Here is a 19678-nt window from a genome sequence, read left to right on the forward strand (position 1 = left end):
TTATAATCTACACATTGAATTTTTAACATGTCTTAACATCCACGTTTCAAAGGCCTCCATTTTCTTCTGCAGACCTTTATTTATTGTCCAGGTTTCCGAGGCATCCGAGGAACTGGATAGAATTTAGTATCTTTTGATCTTTTCCTTGTTACATGTGTGAACTTTCTTGTTAACACATCTTCTGTCCTCACAAAATTACTGTGAGGTTAACTGACAAGAATAATCAATTACTTGTTGTCACTTACACTTACACACTGCAGTTCTGCTTTAGCTCCATTCAATGCTTTAAATATGTTGATTACTGATTGTTTTTGTGAGGCATGATATAAGTCCTTCAAATACTTTCTTGTAGATCACCAGCATTGTTGTTTTTGATACTGAATATATTTCTTTGTTTTCACTTTGAAGAATTTCCGTAGTTGTCAAAAACCTGGTCCACCACCAACTGCACCTATGTCTTCTGAATATCAAATTATGGGGGAAGGCATGAACAACCGAATCGTGTTTGCAAAGCGCAATGGCTTTTACATTTTCAAAGCAATTGTGGTAAACCCCACGTATAGGTATGTTCAGCAGCATCTTTTCACCTTAGATTTTACTTTTCTCTTCAGGAATTAATTTATGCAACTTTATACCCATTTTAGCAACATATGCTGAAGATGTGTTTTATTTATGTATTGTGAAGAATGTTAGAGTACATAATGGTAAATCCACGAAGTGAGATGAGTGGAGGACATTCATAACATTTAATCTGCAATCTCATTTAATGGGACCCAAATATGCTTGTTGGATTCTCCAAAGCTCTTTTATACATGCTATTAATGGGAACACAAGGCTAATTAGAAAGTTCTGTTTCCTTCCAGCAAATTTACCTAACGTTTATTTATTAACACATGTTCTAAAATGAAGTTACTGTGAAAGGACACAAACTCAAGAACCAATGGTTTTATTGGCAGGTCACCTTTTCATGTTTTAAAACCATTTGAAATATGGTTAAACCAACTTCACGCTTTAACTATTTTTTACCCAATTACATTAAACTGCTTTTTTTGTAACAACTCTAATTCAGGTCTGAATTTTTACATGCCACAGACTGGCATATTATCTGCAAGGAGGGGAGCAAGTAAAATAGGCTTGGCTTCCCACTCACTCCTGACCTCAGCCCCAAGATCTACTTGGGGCAGGTGAGCACCTAAACTGACAGTGTACCATTCGTACTTCAATTAATAATTAATGGTGAATTAGGCTTGTTATCAAGCCAATTAGCCTGATAATACATTGCTCACATTATTAAGTGTTTGTCATGGGTTGCTGGTCAGGGGCTGACATCCCAATTTTTTCACTTAAATGTTTAAAGGGCAGTGGGGTGATGTCCACTCTTCAGGGGCTGTCCTTTGCTGATTGAACTCACCTCCCTTCAAATATCCCCATTCCTTAATATACCCAAATCCTGCTTGCCCAAGACGCTACCTGCACCAGGAATCCAATGGCCTTTAAAAGAATGAATGTTTTGTTTTAATTTTGGGAAAAGTTGTGTTATTGTGTAAAGAAAGCTGTGTGTAGGTGTATAAATGATTTCATTAAACTAGGAAGAGATTAAGAGAGAGCTTTTGTCTAGGAGATTTGTAGGAAAGGACAAAAGGTGCTAGATGCATGCATTTATAAGGAGACATGCCTGGTCAAGTAAATAATACAAATTTCTAAAACTAAACTGTTTTCAGAAGTTAAATTTTAAGGGTAGTAAGAGGCATTTGCAGATTACAAATGTTTCACAATTAAGTAAGGGAAGGTTATTACATTTTATTTGACCTGAAAGTTGGAGCCATACGAAAGATTTTTTTATAGCTTGGAAATGTTAAGTTCAAAGGAGTGCAAAGAACAATGGAATCATAGATTAAAGGTAAAATGGATATTTAAGGAGCAATATTGAGAACTTAGGGATTGACTACGCGAGAGAGACCTGTTGGAGACAGCTTTGGGCCAGGAGCAGAAGTGCAAGTAGGAATATTTTTTGAGGTGCAAGTAGATTGATTCCTTTGCCTAAAAGAATCAAAGGTTACCGGGGGGGGCGGGGGTTAGATGGGAATCTGGAGCTCAACAAAGCAATGGAGCATCAGCAATAAACTATTGAATGCTTGAAGAGCTGAATGGCTTACTTCTGCTCCTATTTCATATGCGCAGTTTGAGTCAGCCATTCAGTTAAGCCAGATAAGTTTTAAGGCTTCAAAAAGCAGTCCTGTTCTGAAATTTTAGATTTTCACCAAGGAGTGAAAGGGAGGAGTGAGAGGTCATGCCTCACTAAAGTGACAAAGGCTTTGCCTTAGGGCTATTACTGGATATTGATAATTAAACATCTATGAGGGATTGTTGTCTGGAGGGGTTTTACTTGTGGATCAGAAAACAGGTATCCCATGCATGCAGAAGCTCTGTTGTAATTTCTCAATCATTGTATGGGAGATGGTGGAACTCATGCAATGTACCTCTAACCATGTGCCCACCATGATCAAAAACATTGAACCCATAAAAAGACCCAGCAAAGTTCACATGCACTCACACCCAAGGCCTGCCAGACCACTCCCTGGATGTAGGCAGGCTGAAGGTGGATTTGGGGAGGTGGGGGGGGTTGGTGATTTGTGGTGGTTTGATTCTCCTGACATGAAACTCACTGCCTGATCAAGTCTGTAATGTCTGAATCAAAGCTGGGCCACCATACATAGCTCCTAGCAAGCATTATCATTTTTGATACTTCAGGGTGGCCATGGTGTAAATTCATACGTATTGGATACTGCCCTGAGCAAGAGATAACTATATGTAGAGATGCCGGCATTGGACTGGGGTAAACACAGTAAGAAGTCTCACAACACCAGGTTAAAGTCCAACCAGTTTATTTGACTATCAGATAAACTGGTTGGACTTTAACCTGGTGTTGTGAGACTTCTTACAAGAGATGACTACGCAGGGCCTCTGGATAATTACACCATCCTCAACATTGAGCTCATCTTTCTTCATCAGATAGGGTTTCATTTCATCTGAGGGTTGTCCTCTGCTCTGAATCTGCCATTCAGAATCATGTATTTTAATTTAGATAGGATTGGGTCCCTTTGTGTCCAGACCTTGATTTGCACTACAGACACCGGCACAGTCTCCACAAAAATCTAGTGTCATAACGACCTCTTCCAATGCTGGTAAAGAAGCCAGACGTGGGCAATGGCAGACAACTCGGTGCATCAGCATTGGGCATTCATGTTACAGGTTGATGCTCTACTAGGATTCATAAGCTTTCAGTAATAAGGTCCATTGCTGAATCCAGGTGGAGACAATAGATGAAATTACCATTAAAAAAATCTCAAACAAGGGTTTATGGTCAATTACTGTTATGAAGTGTCTACTGTCAATAGAACTTTGCATTTAACATCAATTACAACCGCCAACCCCTCTTTCAATTTGGGAATACCTCTGTTCAGTGTCTGAAAGGGTCCTGGACACATTTGCAACAGGCTTTTCTGTTCCATCTTTCAAATAGTGTGCTGGTAAAGGGAAGCATTGCATGTCAGGCCAGGGTTCTTTTTGGAGTCAAATTGGGCCAGTTAGTTAGATGACAGAAGCTGTATTTTAACATTACTGAAAGTCTCCACCTATGGTGCCTCCCAAAACCAGTGTTTCCGTAGCAGGGTATGCAAGGGGGCCAGTCAGAATGCCAAATTAGAATAAAAGAACAAAAGGACAATATAGCACAGGAACAGGACATTTGGCCCAATAAGCCTGCACTGATATGTGATGTCTATCCTTCAGTTGCCTCCTGTTCATGTGTCTATCAAGATATACCTTGAACTACTTCCACCATCTCCATTGGCAGTGCATTCCAGGCACCCCCCCCATCACCCTGTGTGAAAAACCTTCCCTGCACGTCTGCCCTGAACTTACCACCTCTCAGTTTAAACCTATGTCCTCTTATAGTCAACTCTACTATCCTGGGAAAAAGCCTTTGATTATCCACTCTATCCATGTTTCACATAACTTTATAGACTTCAGTCAGGTCAGCCCTCAGCCTCTGACTTTTCAGTGAAAACAATCCAAGTTTATCCAATCTCTTCACATCTAAATTTCCCATAATTTACAATTCCCAGGAAGGATTTCAACTCCATGGTGTTCCTTGATGCCCCTTACCTTGTCCTCCAGAGGATGTAGGCCTTTGCCATCCACCCGATCCTAAGTAAGTCATGTCATTTGTTTGGAAGACATTTTTCAGGCATGCCTCAACTTCTGAGTATCTCCACGAGACCTCTAAGTTGGTCAGATGTTCTTGTTCTGAAGCCCCTGTGACCAGGATGTCGTGATGTGGAGATGCCGGCATTGGACTGGAATAAACACAGTAAGAAGGTTCTGAACTCCCCACTCACCTGACGAAGGGGCAGAGCCCTGAAAGCTAATGACGTTATAAACACGTTGGACTTTAACCTGATGTTGTGGGACTTCTTACCAGGATGTCATTGAGGTACACTGCCATTTGGGATAATCCTTGGAGCATATTTTCTGTGATCTGTTGGAAAATGATGCATGTGGGTAAGAACCCAAAGGGCAGGTGAATGTACTCATATAGGCCTTTATGCTTATTAATTGTCACATACTTTTGGGAAGGCTCATGTCCATCTTAAAGAACGCTTGGCTGCCTGTTTGTCTAGCATGTTGTATCAATCAAGTTTAGAAACCCAAAGTCAGACCAATCTACACAGCTTAATAACAGGGACAACAGGCATGGCCCACTCTGCAAATTGTATGGGCCTTATTGTACTCAGATTTTCTAGGCATTCAGGTTCCACCTCCACTTTTTCCAACAGAGAATATGGAAATTTTCCCACGAACACTTTAGGTGTAGCATCAGGGTCAAGATATATCTTGGCTTTGGATCCCCTTATTCTTGGAGTCCTTCACTGAAAGCTTCAGGGTACTTTTTGATAACTTCATACAGTCCCCCCACGCAGAGTCTGAAGACCTCCAGCCAGCTCAGTCTGATGTGCTAGAGCCAATCTCTCCCCATAAGGCTAGGTGCTTGTCCCGCACAAATGATGAGTGGGAGTTGAGCTGCCTGTAAGTCATTGGGGTCACTGTGGTGCCCTAATTTGTAATGATTCCTCCATGTAGGTAGCTAGCCTCGTCTGTTTTCTAAACTCAGGAACCAAATATCAATTCAGTGACAATCGTAGGTCTACCTCCCAAATCAGAGAACACAGCCCCGTATCCATCTCCATTTTTAATGGGTTATCATTTACTAACATCTCCACTATTATTGGGATGGTCTGTGTCATGGAGATATGGTTTAGTTGCATTGTCCCCATTTCTAATAGTGGGCATACCTGCAAGATAGAGTCTGTAATTTGAGAGTGAACATCATAGATCAATAACTTGTGTTATCAACTTAAATAAAGGCAATTATAATGGTATGAGGAAGGAGTTGTCTCAGGTGAAGTGGATAAAGATACAGTCTGTGGATGAGCAGTGGTAGATATCATTAGAAGTATTTAAAGTGGAGGTGGCTAAATACTTGATAGATCAAGTATTTGATCTATCAAGGATTATGGGGAAATGGCATAGAAAATGATCTGAGGCTGACATAGATCAGCCATGATCATATTGAATGGCTTGAAGGACCTGGTGGTGGCCTACTCCTGCTTCTATTTCTTGTGGTACTGGCCTTGACCTCTTTCCTAAACAGCAAGCATGTTGCCTGTCCCTATAATTTTGCCTTGGTTGTGATGTTTTGCAATGTTTGCAATAGTCCATTCTCCAGAACCTTCTGGAATATATATCCTGGCAGTCTCAAGACCACCACTGCCTTGTGATGTGACTTGGGTTCTAATATTGTAATGGATTCTTTCTTTTTAACCTACACAAATACTCAGTTGTGGAATAAACATTGCACGAGGTGCCCACCACCACGCCCCGCACACCAACACCCCCACCTGCCACTGCCGCCCCCCCCGCCCGCCACCCTATTGGAGGGCACCACTGTTTGTTGCCCTCTGTGGTTCCTGAGTTTGTTTCTCTGTTTTCCAGGGATAGAACTATCTGAATGATCTTCTTTAGACCCAGGTTGGGTTCTGCCAATAATTTTTTATGAGCTGTTACGTTGTTAATTCCACATACCAATTTGTCTCGCAATGTGTCATTCAGCAACGGCCTGAATTCACAGTACTCTGCCAATTTTCATAACCTGGTCAAAAATTCATTGACACATTACCCAGGGATTCACCCTGCTGTTTTAAAGCCATTTTGGTGGAGTATAGTACAGGACTTCAGACCATAAAATAGTCTTTTACCAAGTCTATTAATTCATTAAAAGGTTTTTGAATTGGGACATCCAGATAGAACCATGGAAAATTTACAGCTCAGAAACAGGCCTTTTGGCCCTTCTTGTCTGTGCCAAACCATTTTTTTGCCTAGTCCCACCGACCTGCACTTGGACCATATCCCTCCACGTCCCACTTATCCATGTTCCTGTCCAAGTTTTTCTTAAATGTTAAAAGTGACCCTGCATTTACCACTTTATCCGGCAGCTTATTCCACACTCCCACCACTGTGTGAAGAAGCACCCCTGCCCCCCCAATATTCCCTTTAAACTTTTCTCCTTTCACCCTTAACCCATGCCCTCTGTTTTTTTTTCTCCCCTAGCCTCAGTGGAAAAAGCCTGCTTGCATTCACTCTATCTATATCCATCAAAATCTTATGCACCTCCATCAAATCTCCCCTCATTCTTGTACACTCCAGGGAATAAAGTCCTAACCTATTCAATCTCTGTAACTCAGCTTCTCAAGTCCCGGCAACATCTTCGTGAACCTTCTCTGCACTCTTTCAACCTTATTTATATCTTTCCTATAACTAGGTGACCAAAACTGTACACAATACTCTAAATTCGGCCTCACCAATGCCTTATATAACCTTACCATAACACTCCAACTTTTATACTCGATACTCCGATTTAACATGATAACAAATTTGACTTTCGGAACCCTGTATGTTGTCAACAGCATTACTTTCTGCATTTCAACTCCCTCAATATTATTAGCCCAGAAGTTGTAATGCATGCACTCTGCCTATTGGGCCCAATCTCCTATGCTTGCCTCAGGCTTCAAATTTACCAAAAAGGCATTTTTCTTTACCAGAAGAGAATTGCTTGTCTTGAAGGTGAAGGTTGCCAGAGGTAAGAAAAAAAAGTTTTACTTCTTTTCACCAAGATAATCTCACTGAGGCCATCTTCTGTCACCAACACCAGCAGGTGGTCAGGAAGGTGAATGGATAGCGAGGGGGATTGAATATAAAAGTAGGGAGGTCTTGCTGCAACTGTACAGAGCACTGGTGAGGCCGCAGCTGGAGTACTGTGTGCAGTTTTGGTTGCTGCACTTACGCAAGGATATTTTGGCCTTGGAGGGAGTGCAGAGGAGGTTCACCAGGCTGATGCCGGAGTTGAGGGGGTTGAGCTATGAGGAGAGGCTGAATAAACTAGGCTTGTACTCGTTAGAGTTTAGAAGAATGAGGGGAGATCTCATTGAGATGTATAAGATGATGAATGGGATGGATGGGATAGAGGTGGAGAGGCTCTTCCCGCTCAGAAAGGACAGTAGGACTAGAGGGCACAGCCTCAAGATAAGGGGGGGGGTGCAGTTTAGAACAGAGTTGAGGAGGAACTTCTTCACTCAAAGGGTGGTGACTCTCTGGAATTCTCTGCCCATTGAAGTGGTGGAGGCTGCCTCGCTAAATATATTTAAGACACGGGTAGATAGGTTTTTGATAGGCAAGGGGATTAAGGGTTATGGGGGAGAAGGCGGGAAAGTGGAACTGAGCCACTTCAGATCAGCCATGATCTTATTGAATGGCGGGGCAGGCTCAAAGGGCTAGATGGCCTACTCCTGCTCCTATTTCTTATGTTCTTATGTTTAACACCCTTTATTTACACAAACAATAGAACACTGCTTTGGGGCGACAGTACACATGTGAAAGCCAAGAGATCTACAATGCCCAGTTTGGGTAGAGACAGCTGGTTTTAAACTCCTGCTGCTCCTTCCGCTTGACACTGCCTGCGATTCAGGAAGATAGGCTGATGGTGTAAATTACTTTATTCCTAGGCTGTTCATTACTCCTTTAAAATAACTGAGACATGAAATTCAAACACTGATCCAACTGTATTTCTTTTGGTAATCCATATCTTGAAAATAATTTAGTTAACTCTTCTAAAAATCACCTTTGCTGTAATTTTCCTTAAAGATACTACTTCTTGAAATCTTGTGGACTTATCTATGATTGGCAGTAAATACTGATCCCACTTTTTTGTTTTAGAGAAAAGTCCTATAGTTCAGCTAATCAGGATCCTGTCAAAAGAATCCACAAATGCTAGAATTTGAATTGAGTGCTTGAGATTTTCCTATCGCCTGACATGTTTGACAGAATTTGATTACATCTTTATGTTTTTGTAAGTTAGCTTGAGTTTTTCTAATTCCAAAATGTCCAGCCTTTGGAATTTTATGAGCTACTCTCAAAATTTCATTCCGGTTCTCTAATGGTATCGCCACTTGATCATTCACTTTTCATCTGCCTGAACATGAGGAAGTCTTCATTTCCTAATTATCATATTGTTTTTAGTGTAATAACATTCTGGAATGTATTCAGCTATTTCAGAATAAGTTGTGTGATACAACTATTAAGTCCAGATCTTTCAGCTGTAACTGTACTTACTTCAATGAACTAAACACCTCAGCCTCATCCTCTTCAACCTTTTCTTCTGGAGTAATTTTTCCAAAAATTGAGCCAGTCTATTAAATTTGAACATCCTTTCTGGGTTTTTTTTAGATTCTTCCTCTTGCTGTTTGGAAACAATCCAGGAACAATCCTTTTCTGTGAAATGTCTATTGATGGTGCCTTTTAGGCTATTTTACTAGAGCTGGCATAGTTAATACCTGTCATTCAGCTGCATCATTCACTAGAATAAATTGAAACCCTGCAATGGGCAATTTTTCCACTATCCCAACAATCACCTCTCCAGTTTTCAAATTGATATTTAAAATTACCTGATAAAATGAAACAGGTTTGATTCCCACATGAATTCCACTAATTAACACTTTCTACTGCAGTAATCTCTCAGGACAACAGTAGCAGTATTCCATATCATTTGGGACTAGCTAGCCCCTTGTCCCACAAAATCTTAACATTTTTTCCAGCTCTTCCATGTAAACATGTATTATGACAGCCATGGAGGATTGTCAATAAATCTACTTCTGGGCCTTAGAGGCAGTGCCAAGAGGATTGTAGCAGAGGGCTCTGGCAAGGGGAAGGTTACTCTCCTTCACTGGGAGAGCAAGTGTCCCTGAAGTTGGCTTTGTGGTGGTGGGGTGTCCTGATGGGTGGAGGGGGAGGTCTCAATTTCCATGCTGGGAAAGGTGGGGGGAGGGGCCTTAAATTTGACTTTGAGGTTGGGGTACCCTTTAAAAATGGCTGTGAGATCCTTGTAAGCACTTTGCACAGCGTGCTGTTAAATCAGCCAAGAAAAGGCTGGCAAGTTTCGCACAGCTTTTCTCACTTTATTCAACACAGTCTGCCCTATCATTAGAGGATATGTTCAAGCCTACTTACATGATTGGGAATTAGGGATTCCAATCTTGTTGGTTGCTGTTAGGGACACCTCTAATGAATCAACAGGGTTCCTTTTGAGTTAATCTTTGGCAATAAAGTAAGAGGACTATTTAAATTGAGTCGGGAGAAATTAGAGAATAATTCAGATTTCTTTTCTAGTCTGACCTACATATTTATTATTTTTACAGGATGTGGGTTTTGCTGGCTGGGCCAAGCATTTATTGCAAACCCCTAATTACCATCCATTTCAGAGGACATTTGAGAGTCAACCACATTGCTGGGAGTCTGAAGTCACATGTTAAGCCAGATCGAGTAAGGATGGCAGATTTCCTTCCTTAAGGGACATTAGTGAACCAGATGGGTTTTTACAATAATTGACGATGGTTTCGTGGTAACCTTTTAGATTTTTAATAGTTTTTTTTTACAGAATTCAAATTTCACCATCTGCCGTGATGGGATTTGAACTTGGATCCCCAAAACATTACCCTGGGTCTCTAGATTCTAGTCTCGTGACAATGCCATTACGCCACACCACCTTCCCCAACATATGACTCAAGACCCACAGTAATATGGTTGACTCTTAACCACTCTCATACTGGCCAAGCAAACCACTCAGTTTTATCAAACTGATACAAAAAAATGAATATGGATAAAACCTAACAAACCATCTGCATCAGAAATAAAGACATACTGTGCTTGGTTGACACTGCAAAGCCCATTTCACTAACATCTGGGACACAGCAAAATTGGGCCAACTCATCAAATAATAGCCTGGCAAACTCATGCACATCAAAACTTACAATCAATGTCCCTGACTCCATCATTACCATTCTTTGGATGTCCTGTTTTAACAGCAGGCTGGATCGACCAGAGTCAGTGGCGTAGTAGTACATAGTGAGGGAATGGCCTTGGGAGCTCTCAATATTTGACTCTGGGACCCATGAGGTCTCATGATATCACACCAAACATGAACAAGGAAACCTGCTGATTACCCACCTACCATTGTTATAGTTGTAAAATTTATACGATTTTTATGTTTTGGACTGTGCCTTTAGTTTAGGATAAAAATGAAGGAGGTCATGTGACTTGTTCTGAAATATGTCTAGGTGTTGTGGCTGATAAAAAAAAATCGAAGGTAAGCCCCTATTTCTTTGCTGGGAATAAGATTCAAGGTGTTCACATTTGGAAACAATGTCAGTAGTATTTGTGTTTACAGTAATTAAACTGCTAGTCAAAGTTGAGAATTTTGGGTTGCAAACTAGCATACATTAAACTACCCAAGTTGGGTCTCAAGGATAACTAATCAGCATTTCTACCCAAATACAAAGCCAATGTCATACATTTTACCATAGAAGTGGGTTTTGAAAGTGGAATGAAAGTTGTGGGTCCTTATCTACTTTCAATTGTTTTTGAAAAGCACTTGTAAACACTTCATTCACAGGTATGTTTTACACTGTCCCATAAATAGTCATTCAGTTTTTCTGGATCTTAGCAGACTGCCTATGTCTATAGGTTTTCAGCGATAACTTAGAAACATTCCACTTTCAAAACCCACTTTCATTCCACAAGTTGTGCTAGAGGTAAAAAGAAGTTTGAAGCACAAGTTGTCTGTGACGTTAGTGATTAGTCAATAGTGCTTTTAGTCTATTCGTAACAGTAAAAATCTTAAAATGTGAAATCTTGTCATGCCGTCCTTTCAGCAATCAACTGGGAGTTTGAATTTCTATATTCAAAGAATATTCTACATTCAGGATTGTAATACTACCCTCTCGGTTGATGAATCAGTACTCCATGTTGAACATCACTTGGAAGAAGCACTGAAATAGCAAGCCAGGGTGAAAGACTTCAGTGTCCATCACCAAGAGTGACTCACTAGCACCATTACTGATGGAATTGACTATGTCATAAGGGACATATTTGTCGGATTGATCGGTGGCAATGGCCTGTGGTTCTGGGAGGACAAACAGGAAGGAAAAACACACTTAACCCTGTCATCATTGCTCTACCTCCTGTTACATGTGCACCTATCCATTACAGTATTGGTAGGAGTGACTACTGCATAATCTTTGTTTAGGCCGTCTTCACAATGAGGACACATTCCATTGTGTTGTGCAACACTACCAACATTTTTAAAATTTCATTTAGGGGATGTGAGTGTCACTGACTGAACAGGATAGATTCAGAAATCGAGCAGCTCAAAACTGGGCATCCATGAAGTGCTGTGAATCATCAGCAAAAGCAGGATTGTAACCTATCACAATCTGAAACCTCATGACCCAGCTTATCTCTCTATCCCACTCTTACCCAAATCTAGCACCTCCTTAGAGAGAGAGGTTTACAGCATGGAAACAGGCCCTTTGGCCCAACTTGTCCATGCCACCCTTTTTTAAAGCCCGTAAGTTAATCGCAATTGCCTGCATTTGCCCCATATCCCTCTATACCTGTTGTACCCACGTAACTGCTTTCTAAAAGGCAAAATTGTACCTGCCTCTACTACTACCTCTGGCAGTTTTTTTCCCCAGACACTCACTACCCTCTGTGAAAAAATTGCCCCTCTGGACACTTTTGTATTTCTCCCCTCTCACCTTAAACTTATGTCCTCTAGTTTTACATTTTCCTACCTTTGGGAAAAGATATTGACTATCTACTTTGTCTATGCCCCTCATTATTTTATAGATCTCTGGAAGATCACCCCCTCAGCCTCCTACGCTCCACAGAAAAAAAGTCCCAGTCTATTCAGCCTCTCCTTATAACTCAATCCATCAAATCCCAGTAGTAGCCAAGTAAATCTTTTCTGCGCTCTTTCTGGTTTAATAATACTCTTTCTACAACAGGGTGACCAGAATTGCACACAGTATTCCAAGTGCGGCCTTACCAAGGTCTTGTGCAACTTCAACAAGACATTCCAAGTCCTGTATTCAGTGTTCTGACTGATGAAATCAAGCATGCCGAATGCCTTCTTCACCACTCTGTCCGTCTGTGACTCCACTTTCAAGGAGCTATGAACATGTACCCGTAGATCTCTTTGTTCTGTTACGCTCCCCAATGCCCTAACATTAACTGAGTAAGTCCTGCCTGGTTCAATCTACCAAAATGCTCACCTCACATTTGTCTAAATTAAACTCCATCTGCCATTCATCAACCCACTGGCCCAATTGGTTAAGATCCTGTTGCAATTGGAGATAACTTTCTTCACTGTCCACTATGCCACCAATCTTGGTGTCATCTGCAAACATACTAACCATACCTCCTATGTTCTCACCCAAATCATTGTGGACCCAGCACTGATCCCTGAGGCACACTACTGGTCACAGGCCTTTGGTTCGAAAAACAACTCTCTACAACCACTCTCTGGCTTCTGTCAAGAACACAGTGAAAAGTCTGACAACACCAGGTTTTAGCCCAACCTATTTATTTGATAATATACTCACAAGCTTTCGGGTTAGTCCCTTCGTCAGGTGAATGGAGAGTTCTGGCCTCAGACAGAGCATATAAAGCACAGACAGTTTAGAGATTACTGATTAGAATGCGAATCCTTACACCTAATCTGCTGTTCAAGACCTGAAGTGGCTGATAATGTGAGTGGAAGGAGCACTGATCACAGTTTAAAGAGATGTGTATTGTCTCCAAACAGTACAGTAAGTGAGGTTTTGCAAACCCAGGCAAGTCACGGGGGTTACAGATAGTGCGACATGAACCCAAGATCCCTGTTGAGACCGTCCTCATGTGTGCGGAACTTGGCTATCAGTCTCTGTTCAGCGACTCTGCGCTGTCGTGTGTCGTGAAGGCCGCCTTGGAGAATGCTTACCCGAAGGTCAGAGGCTGAATGCCCGTGACCACTGAAGTGTTCGCCAACAGGAAGGGAACAGTCTTGCCTGGTGACTGTCGAGCGATGTTCATTCATCCGTTGTCGTAGCGTCTGCATGGTCTCAACAGGGATCTTGGGTTCATGTCACACTATCTGTAACCCCCCGTGACTTGCCTGGGTTTGCAAAACCTCACTTACTGTACTGTCTGGAGACAATACACATCTCTTTAAACTGTGATCAGTGCTCCTTCCACTCACATTATCAGCCACTTCAGGTCTTGAACAGCAGATTAGGTGTAAGGATTCGCATTCTAATCAGTAATCTCTAAACTGTCTGTGCTTTATATGCTCTGTCTGAGGCCAGAACTCTCCATTCACCTGACGAAGGGACTAACCTGAAAGCTTGTGAGTATATTATCAAATAAATAGGTTGGACTAAAACCTGGTGTTGTCAGACTTTTCACTGCGTTTACGCCAGTCCAACGCCGGCATACCCACATTCTGTCAAGAAGCCAATTTTGTATCCATTTAGATACATCACCCTGGATCCCTTGAAATTTAACGTTATGCAACAGCCTACCATGCGGTACCTTGTTAAAGGCCTTGCTAAAGGTCATGTAGCCAACATCAACTGCACAGCCCTCATCTACCTTCTTGGTTACCCCTTCAAAAAAAAAAACTCAATTAAATTTGTGAGACATGATTTTGCATTCACAAAGCCATGCTAACTGTTCCTAATCAGTCCTTGCATCTCTCAATGTCTGTAGATCCTGTCTTTCAAAATAAATTACAACAATTTACCCACCACAGATATGAAGCTCACTGGCCAGTAGTTCAAGCTTTTCCCTGCAGCCCTTCTTAAACAAAGGCACAACATTTGCCACTCTCCAATCTTTAGGCACCTCAACTGTGACTATTGTTAATTCAAATATCTCAGCTAGGGGACTCGCAATTTCCTCCCTAGCTTCCACAACGTCCTGGGATATACTTCATTAGGTCCCACAGATTTATCTACCTTGACCTGTTTTAATATGTACACTCATCGAGACATCACTATTTATTCCCCCAAGTTCTCTAACATCCATGATTTTCTCAACAGTAAATACTGATGAGAAACATTCATGTAGGATCTCACCCATCTCATGTGGATCCACACATAGATGATCTTGTTGACCCTTAAGAGACCCTACTCTCTTCCTTGTTACTGTTTTACCCTTTATGTATTTGTAGGAGCTCTTTATTTTAGCAGATAAGGCAAAGGAGAATCCAATCTCAAGTTCCCTTTTTACCCTTCTGATTTCTCTTTTAACTCCACTCTTACACCCCCTATAGTCTTCAAGGGATTCACTTGATCCCAGCTGCCTATGCATGTTATGTGCTCTTTCTTCTTCTTGACCAGGGCCTCAATATCCCAAGTCATCCGGGGTTCCCTACTTCTGCCTACTCTTGCTTGGGAAAATTTCCTGTTAGTTCTGTCTTTTCTCTCCACAAATAATACCAGATTCTATGAGAATTTCCAACATTTTCTGTTTTTATTTTGTATTTTTAACATCCTCAGTACATTGCTCTGTTATATCCTCAATAGTTGACCTTTTTTTTCCACAATATTGACTCGATTGCAGATAAATTTAATACTCCACTGATAATTATGAATATATATTTCAGAAAGTATGTATGAGTGCAAGTTTGTGTGAGTGGTGGCAGGAACAAAATTTACAGAAGATGTTTGTTTATTGGTATTGATTATTTATAAAGATTTTGCATACCTAGAAGGAAGGACTGTATAGAATTTAATGGTTTTAACTTTCTTCATCTTTCTTTACAGTTTCTGTGAACTTAGTGCCACATTTGCTGTGTTTATATATGGAGCCCATCCAGAAATCAGTTATTCATCCGAACTGTTGCTTGGTATTTTCATTTCAACATTGATTGTAATCATTATCATTGGCTTTGTACTACGATGAATGCACAGAAACTTATTATAGTTAGTGTTCTAGATATGTGTACCTTAAACTCTGAAGTTGTAAATGTTTTGAGGCCTGTTCTTGAAGTCTGTTGTCACACTAAGATCATAAAGTCATGTATAATCCTCTACTTTCTCCACCTCACTTACATCTCATTTTATAGGACACCCTTTCTCAAGAATTGCTAATTAGTCGTACAAGTTATTGACATTTGAAAGAGATACATGTACACCGACCTTCATACAGTGCAGAATTTCCCACACTGATTTGTAGAACTCCTAGTGACCTTCCAAGAGCACTGGGGAACCCCAGAAAGTCTCATGACGATGCCTCTTTGTTATCAGAAAATAGGTGTGAACACAGAAATCAAATGTAAACAAGTCTTCTCTAGTTACATCTATGCACGTATTACCAATAAAATATGATCATTTTATTCAACGAAGAATTTAAGGCTGATCTTCTTGTTGTCTTTGTGTGTCTGTCACAAATACATTTGCCAACTATATGGCCCCTTAATATTAACCCATGAGCAACGCACCCGCACATGGCCACTTAACGTTAACCCTAAGGTAAGCCAGCCTCCCATGGTGCCTTAACATTAACCTGTGGAAGTAGGGAGAGCTTTGTTGAACTGGGAAGAGGAAGCATTAAAGATTGAAATCCGATGGCAGCTGCAGAAGGGGTACTGGGGTGCCTGACCAAGGAAGGGAGGGTATTGGCTATGAAACAGGACATAGCTATCTGAGGGAGACAGAGGGATGACAAACTGGCAAAGGCACATTAGGTACAGAGGGGAAAAGTTGAATTGCATATGGTGGTTCAATGTCTACAGACAACAAGTCAAGTATGATTGTGGGAAGATCAATGACCATATTGTGAAGGCCACTGGTGAAGTCCTGAGAGTTACAGAGGGCAGATCAAGGTTGATAGAGGAAAGGTTGAAGATGATGGATGGCAGCTTGAAAGCAAGGGGGCTGACTGACAATGATGTAGGAAAGCTCTAGGATGAATGCTGGTTTGTCAAGATTGATGAGAGATGGTTAGAAGGTCATTGAGGACAGGACAAGATGTTGGAAGGAAGCACAAAGGTGACCGAGGAAGGGTGTAATGTGATGGCTTCTAGTTTTAGGATCACAGTACAAGTGTCCATAGATATGGCTGTGTCAGATATGGCTATGACAATATAAGGAGTTTTCCAAAGTAAAGCTTAAGAATGGAGTTCTCCATGGTAGGTTCAATAAAGCCTCACCTTCAGCCTACCTGTTTTTTGAAGATTGAAGAAAATTCTGTAAGGTAAGAAATTTTTTTTAAACAATAAACTTGAACCATTTTATGGAATTCTTAGTCAGTTAAACCATTCCATGATGCAATGGTGAACTTCCTTTACTCTGGCCTAAATTTGCCTGTTATTGTATAATTTGCCGTTGTAATTTGGTGTACCAACCACCTTTGGCTTAATTTTTTTTAATATGAGATCACTAACTTGCTACCTGTTTGCAGTTTAAGATGAAGATGAGGTAATTTTTTTCCCCCAGAAAGTTGTTTGACTTTGGAATTCTCTGTGACGGAGAAGTGGATCATTGGATATTTTCAAGGCTGAGACAGATTTTTGGTCGACAAGGAAATCAAAGGTTATGGAGCACAGGCAGGAAAGTGTAGTTAAACCACAATCAGGTCAACCTTGACCTAAGTGAGTGGCAGAGCAAGTTCAATAGCTGAAATGGCCTTCAGAATTGCAAGGGAAGCAAGCTTAACCAGAGAATAATATGGGCAGGATTTTATGGCCTAGTTTGAGCGAGACCAGAAAATCCCACCTGAGGTCAATGGACATTTCCATTATCTGCCCTTCACCAGCTCCAATTCCATGGCCAATAGAGCACTAGAATTCCGGCGTATGTTAACCCTTTAAATTGAAACAGGGATCACAACATTTAATGCTTCACATATATGAACTATGCTTTTGCCCTGGGAAACTATGTAAAACATATAAATGTTCACATCTTTCTTCTAAGTATTTACAACAAACTTTATCTAGTCATTTTTTTCAGTCTTACCTGTTAACGATAGTGGCTTGATTCAGTATTGCAGTCTTTTGATTAGTGCTATGAAGCAGCAATTATTGGCTGTAGGTCTCTGTGGCTAGATATCACTTACTAAAAGGCCCATAAGAAATAGTTCTGAGTGGGCAATCTAGTAAATGAAATAAATAAAGATAACCAATTTTCAATACATTAGTGATCAAGTACACAGTTTAAATTAGGCACTCTAACCACATGCTGACATACTAATTAGGATTTAATCAGCAAAGCTGGGTTCTTATTACTTGCACCTGAGCTTCTCTACTCAGATGAAACCAGCTTAATTCTTAGTGAATGCTCTCATTAGATTCAAGTGTTGATATCCTTTGTGTTATGAGGATTTTACTTCATGCTTTTCTTTTGTTCTTTTGCTTCCATGGTTAAGGTTCAGATTTTTGGGCTTAATTTATCTTGTGATTCAGAAAAGTTGACATTTCTCAACTCAGCACTTTTAAAATGATGTATTTCCTCTTCTGTTGTATTGGATTTTTAATTGCCCTTAGAAAACAACTTGGCAATTATAACAAGTTAATTCCAGAATAGGAAATGCAACTTTTCTCACCTGTGTTCACTTTCCATGCTTAATTGTTATTTGAAGCTGGCTTGGGCTTCCTTTATTTAGCCATTTGTTTGATATTGTATCTAGGGAGTGTATTTTTTTAAGGTGAAATATGTTTATGGTGTAGTCATGAGTTGCCTAGAATAATATTTCACTAGATGTGCATTTCCTTTTTCAGGAATGCGCTAACAGCTATACTATTTGATTTCTTTTTTAATTTGTTATGCTTTATATTGCTTTTCTCAATGTATGAGACTAGTTATGTACACCAGGTATTAGAGTTAAGCTTGCATGAAATTTTTTTAGAACCTTTCAAGAGCCTAGACTAAACTAACCTTTTGGAAACACCAAAAGTGCACCAGTTTCTCTACTTGGAGTTTTCTTTTTACTGCTTATTTGTCTTTTCTGTGAAACCTTTTTTCCATTTTTCTTATCTGTATGTATGTTTTAACTTGTTTCTAAATTGCATACTGTTGCCTTGTTTTAAGTTAAACACCAATTAGTTTTAACACTCTCATTTGTTTTAAATGGTTTAGAATATCTTTAAAAAAATGTTCCCTTTTGTATATTTGGGTTTATTAATCTGGCGTCATTGTTGAAAACAACTGTCCAAAAAATTCTCCACACAGAATGTGGTGTCCTTAACTCAGAATAAACTATCCTTCTTTTCCCATCTCTCTTCTTTCTTTCTTTCCTTTTCTTCTTTCTTTCTTTCCTTGGAAGTCTGGTTTCTGAAATGAGCCTTGTAGTAGTAGAACAATTGCTTCCTGTTTTCAAACAAGGGAATAATATTTACTCTTGTTTTAAGCCACTAAAATGGTGTACAATCACTTTTTTGTAGTTTGGATGTGGTAAACATCTTCTGAGTCCATTTTCAACCTGTGCAAGAATTTCTGACCTAAACAGACCATCACAATGGTTTGAGTTCATTCTTGATCACTCTGATTTATTTACTTTTACAATTTGAACACTTGTTTTTAAAGTCTTTTGCAATGTCATCTTCGGATTCGCCAGCTTCTTGGTTAGGGTCTCCTGCTAGTTGCAGTTCCCCAGTGCAAGTAAGAGGGCAAGGGCGCCCTTCACGTTTTCGGAAGAGAATTGGTAGCGAGGATGTTGAAGAATTCCATTGCAGCAATGACCAACAGTAAGTAATTTGTCTGGCTGGATAGAATTCCACTTGTGGTGTTTGATGGTTTTTTTTCTCATGTACAAAAATAGTCATTAGGTTCCTAATCCTTTCTGCCATTCAACCATCGGCTCTGATCTGCACCTCAGCCCCATTTGTCTGCCTTTGCTCTACATACGAGTGATGACAAATAGAAAATAAAACATTCTCACCAGAAATCCAGTAAATTTCTCTGATCTGCAATCAAACTAACTCTTGATATCTTTATGTAAGAGGTGAATGGGTTTGGCTCTCTATCAAAAGAACTCAACAAATTGCATTAATCTGACCACCTGTCAACCTGTTCCAGAGGGCCACTATTCTCTAGGAAAATAACTGCCTCCTAGATCTAGCCTTATAAACTTGTAGCTATACCCCTGGTTTTCTCTCACTAATTTAATTAGAACAGATTGTCAACTCAAGATAGTTTATTCTTCTCTTCCCATGCCTGAATGTAAACCAAGATGGTTTATACTGAGAATT

At 40.3% G+C, this 19678-nt stretch overlaps 1 protein-coding gene across 1 annotated transcript in view; it reads left to right on the forward strand.

Annotated features, from left to right (window-relative positions):
- Nucleotides 1-19678, forward strand: part of LOC145358916 (la-related protein 6-like) — a 65321-nt gene that overhangs the window by 34125 nt on the left and 11518 nt on the right. Inside the window, exon 4 of the mRNA XM_080213291.1 lies at nt 409-563. Within this exon, the coding sequence (XP_080069417.1) occupies nt 409-563 (155 nt within the window). The remainder of the gene's footprint in view (nt 1-408; nt 564-19678) is intronic.

This window comes from Carcharhinus amblyrhynchos, chromosome 26 (genome assembly GCF_965287045.1).
Source record: "Carcharhinus amblyrhynchos chromosome 26, sCarAmb.v2.hapA, whole genome shotgun sequence".
In the NCBI taxonomy this organism is placed as follows: domain Eukaryota; kingdom Metazoa; phylum Chordata; class Chondrichthyes; order Carcharhiniformes; family Carcharhinidae; genus Carcharhinus; species Carcharhinus amblyrhynchos.